Source organism: Stegodyphus dumicola, chromosome 2 (genome assembly GCF_044657685.1).
Source record: "Stegodyphus dumicola isolate Sdum_Otavi_A_Nest chromosome 2, ASM4465768v1".
NCBI lineage: Eukaryota > Metazoa > Arthropoda > Arachnida > Araneae > Eresidae > Stegodyphus > Stegodyphus dumicola.
Window position 1 is genome coordinate 160,566,417 of NC_140769.1, and position 19,520 is coordinate 160,585,936.

The window sequence follows — 19,520 nt, forward strand, 5'->3', positions numbered from 1 at the left end:
TAATTCAGCCGCAATTCTAATGAACAGAAAGGATAACTTTTTTAGTCCAAAGGAGCAATTTGCCCAGAAGGACTAATAATTTCGTTTCGGCATTTTGTGTTGGTTCACTCTAGTTCACTTGTCATTGTTGCCATCAAATATGAGAGCCCTGTATTATATTAAAGAAATTAAATAATGAAGAATCTGCATGAATGTATGTATGTTTCTCGTATTGTAATAAAACAACGGTACCCATACAGTCATCAAATGTTAAATAACGTACATTTCCACCAGAATAGGGGCATCTTTGAAGCCCAAATTTGAAATTTGGGATTTTTTTTATTATCTATTTCATATTTTATAACACTTTAAAAAATTTTTGATCAACAAACTCAGCGATTTAAAAGCGAGAAATGGCAACACTCTACGGGGAAAAAAATATTTTCAGGGCGCGAGACTATGTATTTCTATTGGAAATTCTATTGGATATGCTCATTTTAAAATTATTTTGCGATATTGCTATTGAATTGAATTTTATACTGTAAGTGCGAAGAACATGATATTTAATAAATAAACGTAACACACAAAACGTTACAGAAACGCCCCTTTGGGCGCAATGTAAAATTTGAAAGCTTTCAATTTTTCATAGCGAATTGGTTTCATGAAATAAGAATAACTAAATAGCTTATTACCTGCTTGTCGTATAAATGCTAGCTTAGCTCTTCCATTATTAAGATCTGATCTACAAGAAAAGGCTACTTTTTTCTTGTTTTTCGCATAATGTTTTGACAGGTTTTCGCAATCATACTTATGCCTAAATCGAAATTTTTTCATATAATTTGGTATAATATGGTAGTAGAATCAAGTTTCTAAGAAAACGTATTTTAAATATATGTACTGCTGCCATACTTCTATTTAAAAAAATACACCGAGTAAAATATAAATATATTTTCTTTAATTATGCACAAAAAGGTGTATAGTGGACTAGTGGACTGAGATAAAAATCAATATGCATACTGTATTTTATTTTTCAAAAGCAGTATAATGCACTGATCGAGCAACCCTTCAAGCTAAAAAATAAATAATAATAATTAAGATTTGCGAATTTTAAAAGTAATTGAATTTCGATGTTTTCAAAAATAGGAGAGTCTGCAAAGTGGAACCATAGCTAAAAATAAAAGTATAGTTAAAACACAAAATATAAAGGAAAAAAAAAAAAAATCTGATAGCCATTCAGATTTTAAATTGTACCCAAACGAGCGTTTTCTTAACGTTTTGTGTTACCTTAATTTATTAAATATCATGTTCTTCTCACTTAAACCATAAAATTCAATTCAACGGCAATGTTACAAAATAATATAAAAAGAGCATATCTTTAGAATTTCCGATACACAGTCTCGCGCGCTGGAAATTTATCCCCGCCCTCCGTAGAGTGTTGCCGTTGCTCGCTTTGAAATTGTCGAATTTGTTAATCAAATATTCGTTAAAGTTTTACAAAATATGAAATAGATAATAAAAACAAATTCCAAGTTTGGGCTTCCAGATGCCCATATTTGAGTGGAGGACCACGTTATTCAAAATTGGATGTCTCTAGGTGCCTTTTCTTTTGACGGTAAGAAAAACATATATATATGCATGTAGATTCTTCATTATTTGATTTTTTTAAATATAATACAGGGCTCTAATATTAGGTGGCAACAATTTGAAAAGTGAATCGCCGTTTATAGTGAAGTAATGCAAAAATGCCGAAACGAAATCAATAGCCCTTTTGTGCAAATTGAGCGTTTGGGCTAATAAAAATATTAAATTCTATTGAAAAATGCACAAACAAAACGAGTGTTGAACGGAAACTTAATGTTTATAATTTTGTAGAATTTCTCTCACTTGCGATTTATCCAATCTTTTAAAATTTCAGTTTTGGAAAAATCCCTTTTATGTAGCAAAAGAGATTACTTTATTAACTACGAAAATAAGAAATTTTTATTAACTATGGATAAAATAAAGATGATATTCAAAGCATAAAATAACCATGCAAATATTTATAAAATATTTTAAAAAAATGATACGTAAGCATTGAAATAATTTATTTGCATTACATTTCTATTTCAATACGTGGTTCAAAATGGCGCTCTGAGCATATGCTTTCGAATAGCGTTTTGACGTCATGATAAATGACGTCATTAACTCTTTGGAGGAAAATGCAAGAGGGGAGACGCGGAAGATCAAAAGCAGTAAGAAGAAAACTTTCCATTGTTTCATTACTTTTTATGTAATTAAATTGAGTCAACGTAATATTCTAGTCCGAGCAGAGAAAGAACCCCAAGAATTCCTTCGAAATAGTTGAAGTATTTCTCTGGAGCAATTCGCTAAAGTAATAATATTTAAACTAAAATCAAAATCTGTTACCTTGTAACGAAGAATTTTGTTTAAGACAGCATTCTTTGTAGCAGCAATTAAAGGATCTGCGTTACATGTTTATTATCGCTTCAATTTTCCTAGCGGAAATTTAAATGAAACATTTCCTTAATTCTGAATTACCCTTTTCATCATAAGTACTTTTTATAGTATATCATGTCAGTGTGGTTTAAGATATATTGGCCAAACAAAAAGAGCGTTGAAGTTTCGTATCAAGGAACATGAATCTTATGTCAAAAAAGGGGAAATTAACAAATCTTCAATAGCGTATCATAGCTGGACTTTTAACCATAATTTTGATTTTGGGTCTGCAAAAATCATCCAAAAGGCTTCTTCCATAGGCGAATTGGATTTTCTTGAGGCTTTTCACATTCACAAAGATTTAGAAAGTTTAGTTAATGATTTGAAGTCCAATCCAGTCCTTCCTAATGCCTTTAAAATTCTACTGTCTTAATTCAATTATTTTTGCCGATAGATGGCGTTACCTCCTCGCACTTGGTACTACCAGAGGGTATAAAAATCCGTTCAGTGGTTGCTTTCCATTATGAGATTCTCGTCATGGACGAAGAGGATGAAGGACGTAAGAGCTCAGAGCTCCTGCAAAGCAATGTGAACCCGAATACGGCGCCGCCAGCTGGTAATTCTACCGCTGCCTCATCTCAATTAAGGATCTCCACCGATATGGACACGACTACTCCTCCACCTGCCTCTCCCTCAGCGATGGAGTTGTCGAAAAGCGCAATACAGATCTACGCCTTGAAGAATCGACATACTGATTTGCTTTTTGATATCCAGCGACTGCAGCGATCGGACAACCCAGCCAAGGACCAGATGATCAAGCAAATGACCGACGAGGGTGAGCGCATTTTATTTTCTCTCCACACCTTATGCACAAACCTCGGAGTAAACCTCTTTACCCTTCCTGCCACTGAAGATGAATTTTTTAAAGAGTGTCAGGCTAAATCTTCAAAACCCCCTATTTCGGAACACACCACTCCAAATTCTCCTAAAACCACCCCTACAGAAAAACCAAAAACCCCAATAGAAACTCCTAAATCTGACCCAAAAAAACGCACACGCCCTACAGATTCTGAAGGCTTTGTAATACCACCTAAACATTTAATTGCAAAAAAACCACAAACCAAACCCATCTCTACTGAATCTAATAATATAACCACTCCAAATTCTTTTAATGTCATCCAAACAAATACAACAGAACAGTCTACACAGCAGCCGACAGACATTCCAATTCAAAAAGTACAGGCACCCCCACCAATTTTCATTAAGCCTAGAGCTGATTGGTTCTTCCTCCTAAATCAACTCAAAAGACACGCACCGACAGTCCAATCAAAACAGAACATAGACTTTTTAAAATTAACCACTTCAAATGAAACCGACTACAGGACTGTCGTTAGATTTTTAACAGACAACACTATTGAATTTAAATCACACACCCTTAAATCCGACAGGCCACTAAAAATAGTTATTAGGGGATTACCCTCAAACACACCACTCAGTGTTGTGCAGACTGCGGTGGAAGTACTCGGTTTCAAGATTCATAAGATATCACAACTAAAAAGATGGAAGACAAAAATGCCGATGCCTCTATTCTACGTCCAGATCTACAATAGCCTTAAAGCAGAAGAAATTTACAATATCACAGAGCTCCTTGGAACTGAAGTTGCCATGGAGCACTTTAAAGGACAAAAAGGCCCTTCACAGTGCTGGCGCTGTCAAGGGTTCTTTCACTCATCAGAAGTGTGTACTCTCCCTAGAAAATGTGTCAAGTGTGCAGGTCCACACCAAGCAAAAGACTGTCCGAAACCTTTTGAAGCACCCAACAAATGTGCAAACTGCGCAGGAAACCATGCAGCAAACTGGCGTTCCTGCCCAAGATTTCCAGGCTCCAAAAACAGATCAAATTCGAAACCGAGCACCAAACCCAGTCTGACCGCTGAAAAAACCAACGCAGACAAAATTAATATCCAAAACAACACACAATTCCCAACACTGTCGGCTGCACCTACACCCAGTGCAAATAATATTCGCCCTGGAGTTTCTTTCTCCGCAGCACTTACTGGTATGCAACAAGCTGCACCCCAAATAATTCCAAATTTATCGGTCCCCTTAGGAGCTAATTCGACGCTAAATTGCACCGAAATCCTTTTGGCAATCATTCAAATTTCAAACCAGCCTGGTATTGACCAGAGCAGACTTCTTTTGGCATTCAAAAACGCCTTACCGCAGCTCAGAGTGGCTCTATCTGGTGCTGACGCGGCTTACTACATCTTTGAGAGTTATATTACTCTCCAATTCTCTGATATCCCCAGACAGTAAAATTCAATACCTTGAAAGGATTGAAAAACTTAAAACTATGCACTTGGAATGCAAATGGCATTCTATCCAAATTCCATGAGTTTCGAGACTATGTGGAAGAGAAGGATTTTGACATTATTTTTGTCCAAGAGATCAAACTCCAGCCAGGGAGAGCTCCCAAGCTTGCAAATTATGCATTATATAAAAATGACAGACAAGCTTCTAATACTCGTGATGTCTATCATGGTGGCACATGTGTCTATATTAAAAATTCAATACCACACAAAAGAATTGACACTCCGAGTATGAGTAAACTCGAGGCAACAATCATCGAAATTTTCATTCAAAATTCGCCCTCCCTTGTAATGATCTCTGCCTATCTTCCACCAGGTGGAAATTTACCTGTGGTTGATTTTAACAAATTGCTCACCTTTTCCAACAATCTAATCATAGCTGGTGATTTAAATTGTCACCACCAGCATTGGCGTTGCCATAGATCAAACCCTGCTGGTCGTGGCCTTCTAAAATGGGCTCAGTGCGCCCAAGTTAAAATTATTGCGCCGGATTGCCCTACTAGATATGGTTCACGGGGTGCCCCTTCATTCATCGATTTGGCACTTTTTCGAAACATCCCCTTTGGATATCACGTGACTGTGGAAAACTGTTTATCCTCAGATCACAACCCCGTAATCATAGACCTTAACTGCACTATCTTTAATCAAAATTCTCCGGCACTCGTCTCTACAAACTGGGACAATTTTAGTTTCAAACTTAAAAGTAAAAGTTTGCCCTCCCTTGAAATTAAATCCAGCCATGATATAGACTCGGCAGTTGATCACTTAACGACCATTTTAACAGATACTTATAAGGAAGTATCAAAACCCACCCTCAGACCCAATTTTCGTAAATTACCTCAAGAAATTAAACTCAAAATTAAAGAAAAGAATAAAGTACGGAGACTTTGGCAAAGAAATAGAAATCCTGGCTTAAAAATTCAACTCCGTGCTCTCCAAAATGAGATCAAGGCATCATGTGACCATTTCTTCCAATCACAGTACACGAATTACATTCAGTCCCTAACGACCAATGATAACAGTCTTTGGCGCGCATCAGCCCGCCTACGCAAACACAAATCTAACATTCCGTCCTTAGCTAAGGACGCAGTGGTGGCTCACACAGACGCTGAGAAATCCGAATTAATTGCGGATTCTCTTCAAACTCAATTTACACCACATAATGAAGGAATTTTTGCGAACAGCGCAAGTTCTTTCCCACAAGATGTTGAACGTTTCCTCTCCTCGCCTTTTGCGAGAGAAATACAATACACATCCATGAGCGAGGTAAGTGAATACATTACCAAGCTCAAACCCAAAAAAGCCCCTGGTATGGACTCTATTTCTAATCGTATGATTAAAAATTTACCCACCCACTATCTATTTTTCTTAGTAATGCTTATAAATTTTATGATACAGCATTGCTATTTTCCTCAAAGCTGGAAACAAGCACTTATTGTGCCTATTCCAAAACCAGGCCAAAGCCTTTCTAACCCTCAAAATTATAGACCTATCAGCCTCCTATCCTCGTTATCCAAGATATACGAGTTTGTGTTACTTAAACGCCTGAATGATTTTCTCCGAAATCACAACGTTCTGATTGATTAACAATTTGGATTTCGAGCAAAACACTGCACCACGCACCAGCTGCTGAGGACAGTGGAGTTCATTCACGAAGGGTTTCGTAACAAAATGCTTACTGGCGCTTTATTTCTTGACATAGCCAAAGCATTTGATAGGACTTGGCATATAGGAATTATTATCAAGCTCATACGACTTGACGTTTCGGCCCATTTAATTCATATAATTAATTCGTACCTCACTAATAGATCTTTTTCTGTACGAGTTAATTCTATCATTTCGACACCCCGTCCTATACTAAGCGGCGTCCCCCAAGGGTCACTTTTAGGCCCAATTTTGTTCAACATTTTCATAAATGACATACCAAAATCACCAAGTATCACTCTTGCACTTTATGCAGATGATACGGCCATCCTAGCTCAACACAAACGCCTGGAAAACTTAGTCCAAAACATTCAGAGTTATCTCTCTAGCCTTGAGCACTGGCTCATCACTTGGAAAATAAAAATTAATGTTGCCAAATGTGCTGCTATGATATTCAAACGTAGCCCCCTCCCGTACCCTTCCATTAATATTAAATTCTTTGACGACTATGTTCCCTGGTCAAACTCTTACAAGTACCTAGGAGTTGTACTTGATTCAAAATTAACCTGGCGCCTTCACATTGAAAATGTTCTCAACAAAGCAAAAGGTGCCAGAGCCCAACTTTACCCATTTTTAGCTCGAAAGAGCAATCTGTCAATTAAAAACAAAATCCTTCTCTATACTTCCATAATAAGAGCTGTCTTTATGTATGCATGTACAATCTGGGGTACTGCTGCAAAAACTCATGTGAAAAAACTTCAATCTTTTCAAAGTAAAACCTTACGTATGGCCCTAAACGCAGCTTGGTACGTCCGTACAGATGTGATTCATTCGGACCTTAACATTAAACCTGTTGATTACCTTATCAAAAAACATAGTCAAAATTTATTCCTCAAAATTGAACAGATTGATAACCGAGCACTTCAGCAGATGCCAGCCTACGATCCTGCTATTCGCAGCTCACAGAAGAGACCAAGAGCCGTGATTGGCCGAGAGTTCGGCATCTACCGTCCATCTAAAAGGGCAAGACACGCCCTCTCTACATCAGTACCAGCTCCCGCGCCATGAAGGAAGGAAGTCTCTTCAGCGAGCTGCCATATAATTGCTTATTACCATCTTTACCTGCAACCAAGATCTTCAAGCAAAGTTATCAATCTGTTCGCATAGAATCACATCTCCCGCAGATTTTTAAAATCTGCCCATGAATATTTTCAACGCGTTCATATTTATTATTTGCACTATCCTACACAAGCCACATGCCAATGAGCCTCTTAATCTTAAAATCTTTCCTCTCCGCTTTCTGCTTTAGTGTTGTATTGTGTACAAAAATTTATAAAAACCAAAAAAAAGTATAAAATATTAAATACAAAAAAATTATAAAACCTAAAAGCTTATAAAAAATATTATGATTATTAAGTTTTTATTATCTCATCTCTATCCCTAAACTTTCTTGAGCCAGTGGCTCCCTCTAGTGTGCATCAAGTAACTCACTTATGCAAAATTTTTTCCCATTTCTGCTCGCTTTTATTAATTCTGATGAGGAGGTAAATGGTTTTGAACCATAGGAACTCCGTAATTTTCAAATCATTGGCATTGGCTTTCCATTATTTGAAGTTCAGATTTTGAGCGTAATGTGCATTTTCCCCTCGCTCCCTATTTTAACTTCGCTAATATTTCTTTATACTTGATCAGACAGCCTGGCTCAGTAAAAGTAGGCGGCCAGTGCAACTCTGATTAAAAATCTAGTTATAACCACGTGCAGTGCTGATAAGCACCACGTGTTTCTGTGATTCCTATTTTCTTCTTTCTATGTATTTCTTTCTCCTGATGAGGAGGGACCTTTAGCTGCCCTCGAAATCGATTGAGTGTTTCATTATACCTACGCTAAATATAAGGTTGTTTTTTACGATTTTGATTACTTTTTATATACCTATAATATATAAAAATATGTGCATGAAATCTTGATGAGCACCGAATTAAAGAAAAAGTTAAAACTTGCATTGATTACAGATATATTTGCACCACAGCAAGATTGAAAACTGCCCAACAGTTATTTATATTTAACAAAGGAAATTTAAAAATTGATTAACATAATTTATTATTGCATAAGAAAAGTAATTAGTAATATACAACATATAAGTTTAGTAAAAACATATGGTTGATTATTTCTTTTGGGTAATTTCAATTAATTTTACTATGTCAAAAATAAATAAAACCATGCATCTAGGAAAATTGATTTGTAGTAATGAAATTAGTCATTAGTAATGAAAACATAAATATAAAGCGGTGCTTAAAAGCGAATAACAGTCAGTTTGATTATTGATTAAATATAGCTGCAGAACTTTTAGATATTAATTAAAATGTGAAATAGCCTCTGGTGACAATGCATGAGGATATTCTGTAAGGCATGCGCACCTCGAAACCTGAATTTGAATTTTTAATTTGTTTTTGAAATATTTCATATTTTGTATAAATTTAACGAATTTTGGCTTAAGAAGCTCAGCCACTTTGTAAGAATTATGCTAATTTTATTAATAGTTAAATTTTAAGTTAAAATTCCTTTCCTGTCAAATTCTTAACTTCAACTTACTACTTCCGGCCAAAACGTACTTTTGGAATCTTGCTGAATATTTAATGAGGAGGAGCGGTATTTAAACCACGAAGTTACTTAGTGAATCAGAGAGAATCAGAGTTTCTAATTTACGCGCGTCTGCCTTTTTGGCCGCTCTCTCTCTCAAAGCTGTTATTTCGCTCGGCCGTACTCAGGCCCTTGCTAAGCTTCGTGGTAAAATAAGTTAAGGGGCCAACTCAAATTGAACCTTGATAGCTTCGGCTATACTTCTTTAGTTAATCTTACGTTTAGTTTAATTCTTAGTCTTTTTAGTTCAAGTCCAAGTGCGGGCTTTGCTTGTACACTCCCAGGCGGAGTTTGTTAAATCTTATTAGAATAATAAAGGGTTATTTATCCTTCTATCTTGTTGTTTCTTGTCACCGAACGCAAGCGATTATTCGCTTATCAGTTCTTAGATTTCTCACTTCCAACATTAACTTAGAATTCCAAAGTGAGCTACTCTACATTTGGCGCCCGAAATGTTTTAACGGACCATGTCGTTAGAATCCGGGAATTTTACGTTGACCCCTCAGAACTTTCAGGTCTCCTACAACATCCACGAATACAGTAGAAGGGTTTGGATTCCTCGTGGAAACGTTGCATGCATCTATGAAACCAACAGCAACTTTTGACGGCAAGGGCTCAGTCCTGACATTTTTGGAGCAATTGGATGTGAATCAGCTACAAAAGGTGATCATCGCTACTACAGCCTTAAAAGGTCAAGCCCTTAGCTGGCAGAAGAGTATAGGAAAGTTCTTGTTGGGGGACACAGGATCTGAATCATATAACTGGGAAAATTTCAAGTCTGCATTACTAAAAGCATTTCCAGTTGTTAAAGATCATGCGAAGCTTGAATCATAATTGTATAGTAAATACCAAGGCAGTTTCGAGGATTTGACTGAGTTCATTTTAAGAAAAGTTCATATTTTTAATCTATTATACGGGAAAAAGCCCGATAAAGAAATTATCGAAATAATTCTACCGCGTCTTCTACCGTTAACGCAAGATTTTCTCGAAGTGCGTAATCCGCAAACATTAGAAGTTCTATTTCAGCTGGCAGTGAAATTCCAAAGTAGAAGAAACTCGAAGAAAGCGCGTGCAAGTCAGTTTGGCCAGTACTCCAGGTTTACTCCTCAACAGAAACCACAAGTTCAGTACAAGGCGTATCGGCAGACGAGAAAGGTGAAAAGTTCAAGAAAAAGAGCGCAGAAAATTCTAAGGGCGGTGGATATAAAAATCAGCGAAAAGAGACGGCAGGTAACCAGAATTTAAACGCAAACCGGTGATCGAGAAGGGGCAACGGTCACCGAGTGGGAAAGAAGACCCCTCAGAAATTTGTTTAAATACAGTGGTGGTACAAAATCTAGCTATGCCGGAGGTACAGATTCTAGTAAATAATATACCAACCACTGCACTCCTGGACACAGGGGCACAATGTTCATTCCTATCGGAGAATTTTTTTAAAAAGCATTTTCGTCGTTACAGACTGTTTAAAGCCACGGGACAGAAAGTAATTGCCGCCCAAGGCAAACAGTGCGTATGTTTGGGGAAAACCGCACTGCATGTTCAGATTAAAAACGAGGTTCTAAAAATTAATTTTTTAGTCGTGAAAAATTTACTCACGTCAGTTACATTGGGTGTCGAGTTTTTACGCGCATCCGGCTCAAACCTTAATTTTCAGAATTCTACGTTTCAGGTGCACATGGACCCGGTAGAAGAAGATGAAGTTTCCATGCCGGAATTGCATTTAGACCACCTGAAACTCGAAGAGAAAAAGAAGATTGAAGGACTGGTAAGGAAATTTAATTCTTTGTTTAACGATAAACCTGGTTTTTTTCAGATAGTTAGTCATTCCATAGACACTGGGAATGCTCCTCCAGTCCGATCAAAGCCTTATAGATATGATAAAACGAAAGAAAAAATTATCGAGAAGCATATTGAGAAAATGCTAGAAAACAAAATAATCGTGCCTAGCACGAGTTCGTACGCAAGTCCGGTGGTCCTTTGTAGAAAAAAGAACGAACTACCGCCTGAACACCCGGACGCGTATAGGTATGCAGTTGATTATCGTAAGTTGAACAGTATAACAAAATATCCCACGTATCCCCTACCAATAATTGACGAAATAATTAGAAAAATTTGCTCGACTAAATTCATGACAACCCTAGACCTCACTTCGGGTTACTTTCAAATCGCTCTTAAGCCGGAGGAGTCCAAAAGACCGCGTTAATAACAAATTCAGGCGTGTATGCCTTTTTAAGAATGCCCTTTGGTTTAAGCGGAGCGCCAGCTACGTTCCAAAAAGCTATGGACATAGTCTTGAAGCCAGGTTTAGGTAAAAGTACAATTATTTATCTTGACGATATCATAATTACCAGAGAAGCATTAGAGGAACATTTGAAACATTTGGAAGAAGTTTTTGCCTTACTTAACGAGGCCGGTTTCAAAATAAATGCAAGAAAGTGCACGTTCGCGGCAAAGGAATTGCGATACCTCGGGTACAAAATCTCTAATAAGGGCATAGAGACTGATGATTCAAAAATTAAGTCAATTAAAAGTTATCCTTCCCCAAATACGGCTAAGAAATTGTCTTCATTTTTGGGCTTATGTTCCTATTATAGAATGTTCATAAAGGTCTTTGCGAAAATAGTTGAGCCTCTTCTAGTGCTAAATAGAAAGAAAAGTAGATTTTCTTGGACAGCCGAGGCGAACACCACGTTTAAACAACTAAAGAATGCCCTAATCAATGTCCCAGTCCTTAAATTCCCAGAAGGCGAGCAAGGTTTAGAAATTTCAGCGGATGAATCCGATTATGCAGTTGGAGCGATGTTCTCCCAAAATGGGCAACGTATAGCTTTTTTTTTTTTCGAAAACCTTGAATGGTACTCAGAGGAATTATTCCGCTACTGAGCGAGAAACGCTCGCTGTGTTATTAGCACTTCAGAAGTTTCGTGTCTACTTCGGAAGTTCACCGATAACGGTCTACTCAGATCATGCGGCAGTGGGTCGCTTATATTCAGAAAAAAAAAGTATCGCCTCGCTTGATACGGTGGACTTTAAAATTACAAGAGTTCAACTTAATCATAAAACACACTCCAGGAAAAGAAAACTTAGTAGCCGATGCCCTTTCGCGAATAAAAATTGATGAAGAGAGAAACACAATCAAGTGTGCTATGCTCACCTCAAGAGTTATTGAGTCCCGTGAAACAACAGTCGAAGAATTGAAAAAGGACCCGTAATTTAAAGATATTTACGCATACCTGGAAGACCCTGAAAAATTTGAACATATAGATTTAACGGCTATTCGCAATAAGGCACAGCATTACGAAATAATCGACAAATTGTTATTTTACACAAAGGTAACGAATGAAAATCAGGAATACCGACCAGTAATCCCAGCGAGTCTACGTTTAAGTATCTTAGAGGAGTTCCACGATCTACCTTCTGCCGGACATTTCGGAATACGAAAAACACTAAAGAGGGTACGCGAAGCGGTTTATTTTCCGCAGTTACAGAAAGTTGTTACGGCGTATGTTAAGTCGTGTCATATGTGCCAATTAATAAACGATGTTAATTACAGCCCGGCCGGGTATTTAAAAAACATAAAGACCACTTTTCCAAATGAAATAGTTGGCATAGATTTGCTCGGACCCTACCCTAGGACAAAAATAAATAAAAACAGATATATTTTAACAATCGTTGATTGTTTTTCAAAATGGGTAGAAATCGTCCCTCTTAAACGAGCTTCAGCTAAAATAGTTGCAGATTCGTTCTTAAATAAATATATATTAAAATACGGGGCCCCACTAAAAGTAATATCAGGTAACGGAAAACAGTTTGTTAGTAGTATATTTAAAAATTTGTGCACAGGACTTGGCATACGCCATCTAAAAATAGTACCGTATAGACCGCAGTCGAATATAGCGGAACGCGTAAATAAGAATATTGTAAAAATTATCAGGGGATATGTGAAAAATTTTCATGACCGCTGGGACAGCTGTATCAATGAGTTAGGTTTTGCCTTAAGAACCGCAAAGCACGGTAGTAGTAAGCGCAGGTAACCAGTAGTTTCTGTGACGGAAGTGACGTCACAGAAAAGGGGCGTGGGAAGTATCCAGAGGGGCCTGGTACCGGAAGTGACGACACCAGCGCCATCTTGTATCACGTGAAGGAATGACATCATCAGCGAAAATCACCATGACATCAATAGGCTGGGGGAAAAGGCAAACGTCATCTCTTTCACGTTGCAACATGCCGAAACCGCTTCACGCTTTCTACATCTGCCCTGGCGAACGTATACAATCTTAACAACCAATCAGCATTTCGCTAACAATATCTATCTTATTTCAGCCAATGTTTTCATTTTTCATCTTATTCTTACTATTTTTTAAGTTATTAGTTAATTTATTAATTTTTTATTTCATTTTTTCCCTTTTCCAAACATAAATTTTATTTTTAACTTTCGCAAATTGACGTTTACTTCCACAAAAGTGAATTTAAATTTTCTTTTTACTTTTTATCTTGCAAAAATTATTTTTTTATATTTAATTTTCTTTTTGGTTTTACAAAAGTAATATTTATTTTTACGAATTGAATTTTCCTTTTCACTTTTTTATTTTGCAAAAGTTTTTTGTTTTTTTTTTCCAAAATTTTTTTCCTTTTCGTATTTTTACTTTACTTTATTTAAATTTTTTTGTTTAACTTTTTTTTGGTTTTACAAAAGTAATATTTTTATTTACGAATTGAATTTTTCCTTTTCACTTTTTTATTTTGCAAAAGTTTTTTTTTTTCCCAAAATTTATTCCTTTTCGTATTTTTACTTTACTTTATTTTAATTTTTTTGTTTAAACTTTTTTTTTTTTGGTTTTACAAAAGTAATATTTATTTTTACAAATTTAATTTTCCTTTCCGCTTTTTATTTTAAAAAAAGGTGTTACTACATTTTTAACTTAATTTTTTTATAAAAGTAATATTTAGTTTCATAATTTTAATATTTTGAGTTTTTTGTTTGCACAAATGCAGTTTTTTGGTTTTTTCCTTATGCATTTTACTTCCTAAAAAAATTCCTTTTTTTTCCCCCTTTCCATTAAAAATTTTTTTTGTTGCATTTTTATTTTACCCTTAACTTTTTCCCCTTGTTTTAAATACAATACGATGTTACATTTCCATTTCTCCAAAAGTAAACTTACCTACATTTCTCTGTCTTTGAAATTTTAAGCTGGAATTTACATGCATATAACTTCACTAGATAATATTTTTTGTAACATTAAGCCAATATACACAATGCTCTTTCTATATATAGTTTAACTGGAATACTACATTTCTTACGTTTTTACTACTAAGTTGGAGATACTCAGAACTTTTCCTTCTAATGCATTGTACTAACTATTAATGACTGTATTAACTTTTTGGCCAACTATACAAAACTTTGTTGATTCCCTTTTACACGTCTTACTTTTACTCAAAGGATTCACGAAACTATGTCTGACAAATGTAATTTTTACACTTTCCATTTATACATTTACCCTTATATTTAACTTAAAAAACATATTCATGCTGTATTTCTGATTCCTTTTTCCCATAATAAATGCAGACTTACACGTGTTTCTTTATTGTAAGACTTACTAACTTTAAACAAATCTTACAAGGAACAATAAATTTTCATGGTATGAAGCCCACTCAAACCAATGCATGGAGCATTTCTACCCAGCTAAGTTTAGATACATACCAATATTACTCCATTTCTTCTTATTTTACTCTACAGACATTTAAAGATATATATTCAGAACACTCCCTTTTATTCAGTAAAATTCATTTATACTACTAACACAAATTTTGGTAACTCTTTGAAATATTTTACAAAAATATCTTGTATTTTCTTGCACACATCCTACTTAAATCACCAAACATACACTGAACCTTGATTTTTCCTTCATGTGAAAACGTCACTCGAATTCTTAATATTTCCACCATTTACCGCAGAATTTTATAAACACTACTCTATATGAACTTATCACAGCCTAACTCTCTTAACAAGGTACAGAAGATTGAATTATATTTTAACTACAGAGAAGAATATCCACATTGTAACGTAATATTTTAAACTTGAATTATAGTCACATTTTGTGAAGGAGAATTTAAAGTCTATAATACACATGGAATTAAAATTCAGCCATGGAAATGAAACTTTATCGCCTTTCTCCCAATTTGGAATATAAAAATGTGTTAATTTGGAATATTTTTAACGTATTCCTTGTAACTTAACTGAAAAATACCCATATTTCACATTGTCAATAATTTATTTAGCGCTGAACTCTTACAGCCTTTTGAGAACGAAATTTAATTTATCATACCTGATAAATAACTCCTACATAGTTATGATACATTACACGAAATATTGAGTAGAGTTTCAAATAAGGATCTAACATAGTAATTAATATAAAAGACCTAACATAAATAATTTTAAGTTAGAAATTTCAAACTGACATTGCTTAGTAATGAACTTTTACAGCTTTTTTGACATTTAACTTCTCTTAGCTAATAAATAAAATTACACACAAATAATTATACAAAATAGGTAATAATGACAGAAAGTCCATATAATGATCTACTATAGTCACCAGCTTTAAAAATTTTAACGCATTTTGAATATGTCATACGAAAGACCACACTTTTTTTTAAAGCATTATTTTAATTAAACATTGGAACCACGCAGTCCAGCGCACATGTATAACATTTTTATTTATCATGAGCATGACACATAATAAGTAAATAAAATTTTCACAAAGTACGAAACACATTTCGCTTTTAACTGAACTGTACTCTTAAGAAAAATGCAGTATGGAAGGCTTAGAACACTCAGTGCCACAGTTCCTCATTTCCCCACGCATTGACCAAAATATACATGTACTTTAAAATCAGTTAAACAAATTCAAATGTTAGTATTCAAAGAGGAATACTTCACAAATTAGATAAAAGAGAGGCACACAATGAACTTGAGTGATAAATACAGAAAAGCATGTAAGGACCGAGAAAAAGATGTATTCGTGGAGAACTTTTTAAGATAAACTTGCTCTATTTTTGCACATGGGTTACATTTTGCATTTCAGATTAAGGAAACATTCAAGATAATTCCTGTATAACTAGGGATTTTCACATGTTAGTAATGTAATTTATTAGAACAGTGACAGACATATAGGACAACTAAGCCATTTCAACGGAAAACAATTTTGCCAAGCCAGACTTTAACAGTGAAATATAAAATGGAATAAGAAAATCCCATATTTCAAACAAAATTAGAATCTGAGTATGCAAAAACATGAACAAGAAATGAATATTTTTTTCTGAAAATGTTCCAAATGGTTTAAGTCAGGACTAGTTTCATGAACAAAGCATGAAAAATAATGATGAATTTTTAATTTTATTTTGTCTGTAGTACATTTACTTATGCTAAAATTGTCCATTTGGTTGACTGTACTTTACATTTAGACCTAAGTTGATAAATCAGAGTGATTTTGTGTTTTAAAGCTTCAGATTGAGAAATAGTACAATTTCAGAAATAATACAACTCAAAAGCAAAAAGATTAAAACCACAAGAGAATATACTGCAAGCAAGCGAACGTGATAAATGACTTTTGGGGCTGAATTTCATGAATTCATAGATGGGGTGCAAAATTTTAATGCACTGTATATGAACTATTTTTCAAATGTATTACGATCACCGACTTTACATAGACTTTAAGTAAACATTTCATGTTAATTTACCATTTTTTCCTGAGATTTATCTACGTATTTACTAAATTTTTGCATTTTGTTTATAACTATAATACCAAAAGATATCAGAGAACATTTGTTTCTTGAAAATATCCATATTTTTTACCCAACTGTTATTTCTTTCATAGCTTTGAAGTAACCTAATAAACACATAGTTATCCTGTATTGACCAGACAGCCGTTGGTCTTGCCAATGTCTGAGTTACGTCTCAAAGCTAGAGAATTGAAGTAATATTTTACCAGTGCGCAGAACTTTTTTCGGCGTTTTTGATGAAAATTGACCGAATTTAGTAGTTCATTACTAATCTAGGAGCCTTTAACTATTATTTTATTCGAAAGAAACACACAGAAATTATCATCAAGATTTTAGATACAGATATATTGTACTACTTTTCATGCCATTACATTTCCAATGAAATTTGATTCATTGTCAGATAGTTAAATGTTTGTTTTTATTTTCGCATGCGAATGCATTTCGTGTCTCACATACGCTCATTACACATGATTTAACAAAATTGCAAACAAGGTGGAAGTTAAATGAATATTTCCTGAAATACTGCACATTTCATTCCGGAAAGTTTACATGAGAATTTTCATTTTGAAACCCCTAATGTTTCTTTTTCTGCATTCAATATAAATTTTGAGTATAAAATTTTCAGTTGTGACGGAAGTTATTGTGGGTGGTTGTGACGTGTTCGTGTTTTCATAAATCATTTTTTGTGAATTACTTTTTGAAACTTTGAATATTTCGGCCACTGCAAATCATTTAATTTTTCAAATATTTTTCTTATTTATCTTTTACAAGTCCTTGTAAAGATTAGGAAACAAATTTTTATTAAACAGTTATATGGTATGATTTAATAACTCTTTACACGTTTGGAAGATTTAACTTCCACAACACTACCACACCGAATCAGAAATTAAGAAAAGAAATGGAATTTTTTATCTTAGTATACTAGAGGAATAGATTAACTTTCTCTATCACTGATGTATTCGAATGTAGTAGATAATCTAGACTTTTAACACCGATCATGCAGATTTTGAATATTTTCTCTAAATCACCAAAAATTGCATTGTCATAGATTTTTCTCATAAAGTCTATTTCTTTCTTAACAGAAGTTCATATACTAATTTCATTAGAAACATATCTAAGAAAATATCTCACATTCATAAGAAAATCAGCGCTTGTTTTTTTACCAAATTTGTACTTTCTGACTTCATTCTACTGAAATGAAAACATTCATAACTTATTGCGAAGAAAAATGTTATACTTTTTGATTAATTTTCATACCACAGTTTTATCTTTGAAAATTGTTTTCCTAGTCCGCCTCTAATATATTGCTAATTTTCGTACGTGACAAAAAAAACTCAGTTTAGAAACTTTTCTACTTAAAACCTTGTATTGCATTGCTGAACCGGGGCCATGCTTTCATTTTTATCACATATCATGCGAATATTTTAAAAAAAGCATATTTTTTCCTTCTGTTAGCACAATTTTAACCAACATTTTACTATCACAGAGATTTCTTTAGTAAAATCTCAAGTGTTAAATTGAACGTTTTATTACTAATTTTGAAGATTCTGCATATATCCTACTTAAAAGTTCATAACCGATTAGCAAAATAATTTATATATGTACTTCGTTGTGCTCTTGGTTAATTTTTAAATTGTTGTTCAACTATAACACTTGATTTCTACTGAAGTATCGAAATGATTATTTACTTTCCGCTTTTTCCAAAAAATTTCGTAGACACATATGTTCAGTACAGAAAATTTTCCTAACTTACCAGTATCATTACCAAAATAGAAAACATGCAAAATTTTCCTAAAAATTTATGTATTTGTTTTTTACAAACATTTACACAAATACCCACATTTAATTATTTAATGTGTATTTTTTCTATATCAGAACTAAAATTTCGAACGAAAATTTTTAACTAATGTTATGTTCCGTAAAATTTTTGTATTTGTGATGTCATCTTTTTTTCACAAAAGTTTTGAGAGTGTGCTCTCGGTAGTCTTTTAGACATTTTGAAACTGTTTTCTCTTTGCTATTGGAAACTATTTTATTTTTGCTGTTGATATATATGCCAATGAATATACTTTTTCTCTTTTATCTTCAACCTATGAGTTATTTAAATACTTAAAAAATATATTTGTAGATCGTTTATGTTGACACTTGTGATAGATTTCCTGGATGTGTTTTTGGAAAATGTATTTATTTTATTCACGTGAACGAAACTGATGTTTTCTTAAAATTTTATTATTCAGAGTATTACTCAATTATGACAGAATGCCGGATTTGTTTCCAGTATTCAACATTCATATGAACTTCAGTATTCCAAATCTTTCACGTAACTGTAATTTTTCCTATCGGTAGTAGGAAGACGAATGGAATACACGCAGGTTATGCAGACATAAGGTAAAAATCTGGAAAAAAAATAGAAATTCTTCAGATCTAGGCAATTCAGTAGAATGTGCAAATAGTCATCCTATTCGAAGCTTATTGTTTAATTACATAGGATATAAAATATAAATTTAATAAAAAAAGATGTAATGAAGATCAAGTACTCTGCAAAATCTGGACGGTAATTATTCAAAATTAGTCATAAAGCAGGTTTTCGTAAAAAGTGGTTCCAGCGGAGGAGACACGCCGGCAGTCTCCTGAAACTCTAAGTGAGCACCCGATCTTTGCTCTTACAAAAGTTA

At 34.3% G+C, this 19,520-nt stretch overlaps 1 protein-coding gene across 1 annotated transcript in view; it reads left to right on the forward strand.

Annotated features, from left to right (window-relative positions):
* Positions 1–2,290: 2,290 nt before the first annotated feature.
* LOC146998628 (uncharacterized) overlaps positions 2,291–19,520 on the forward strand; it is a 94,701-nt gene continuing 77,471 nt past the window's right edge. The window contains exons 1-2 of the mRNA XM_085811383.1: positions 2,291–3,250; positions 10,736–10,831. Coding sequence (XP_085667509.1) covers positions 2,953–3,250; positions 10,736–10,764 — 327 coding nt within the window. The 5' untranslated portion in view covers positions 2,291–2,952 and the 3' untranslated portion in view covers positions 10,765–10,831. The remainder of the gene's footprint in view (positions 3,251–10,735; positions 10,832–19,520) is intronic.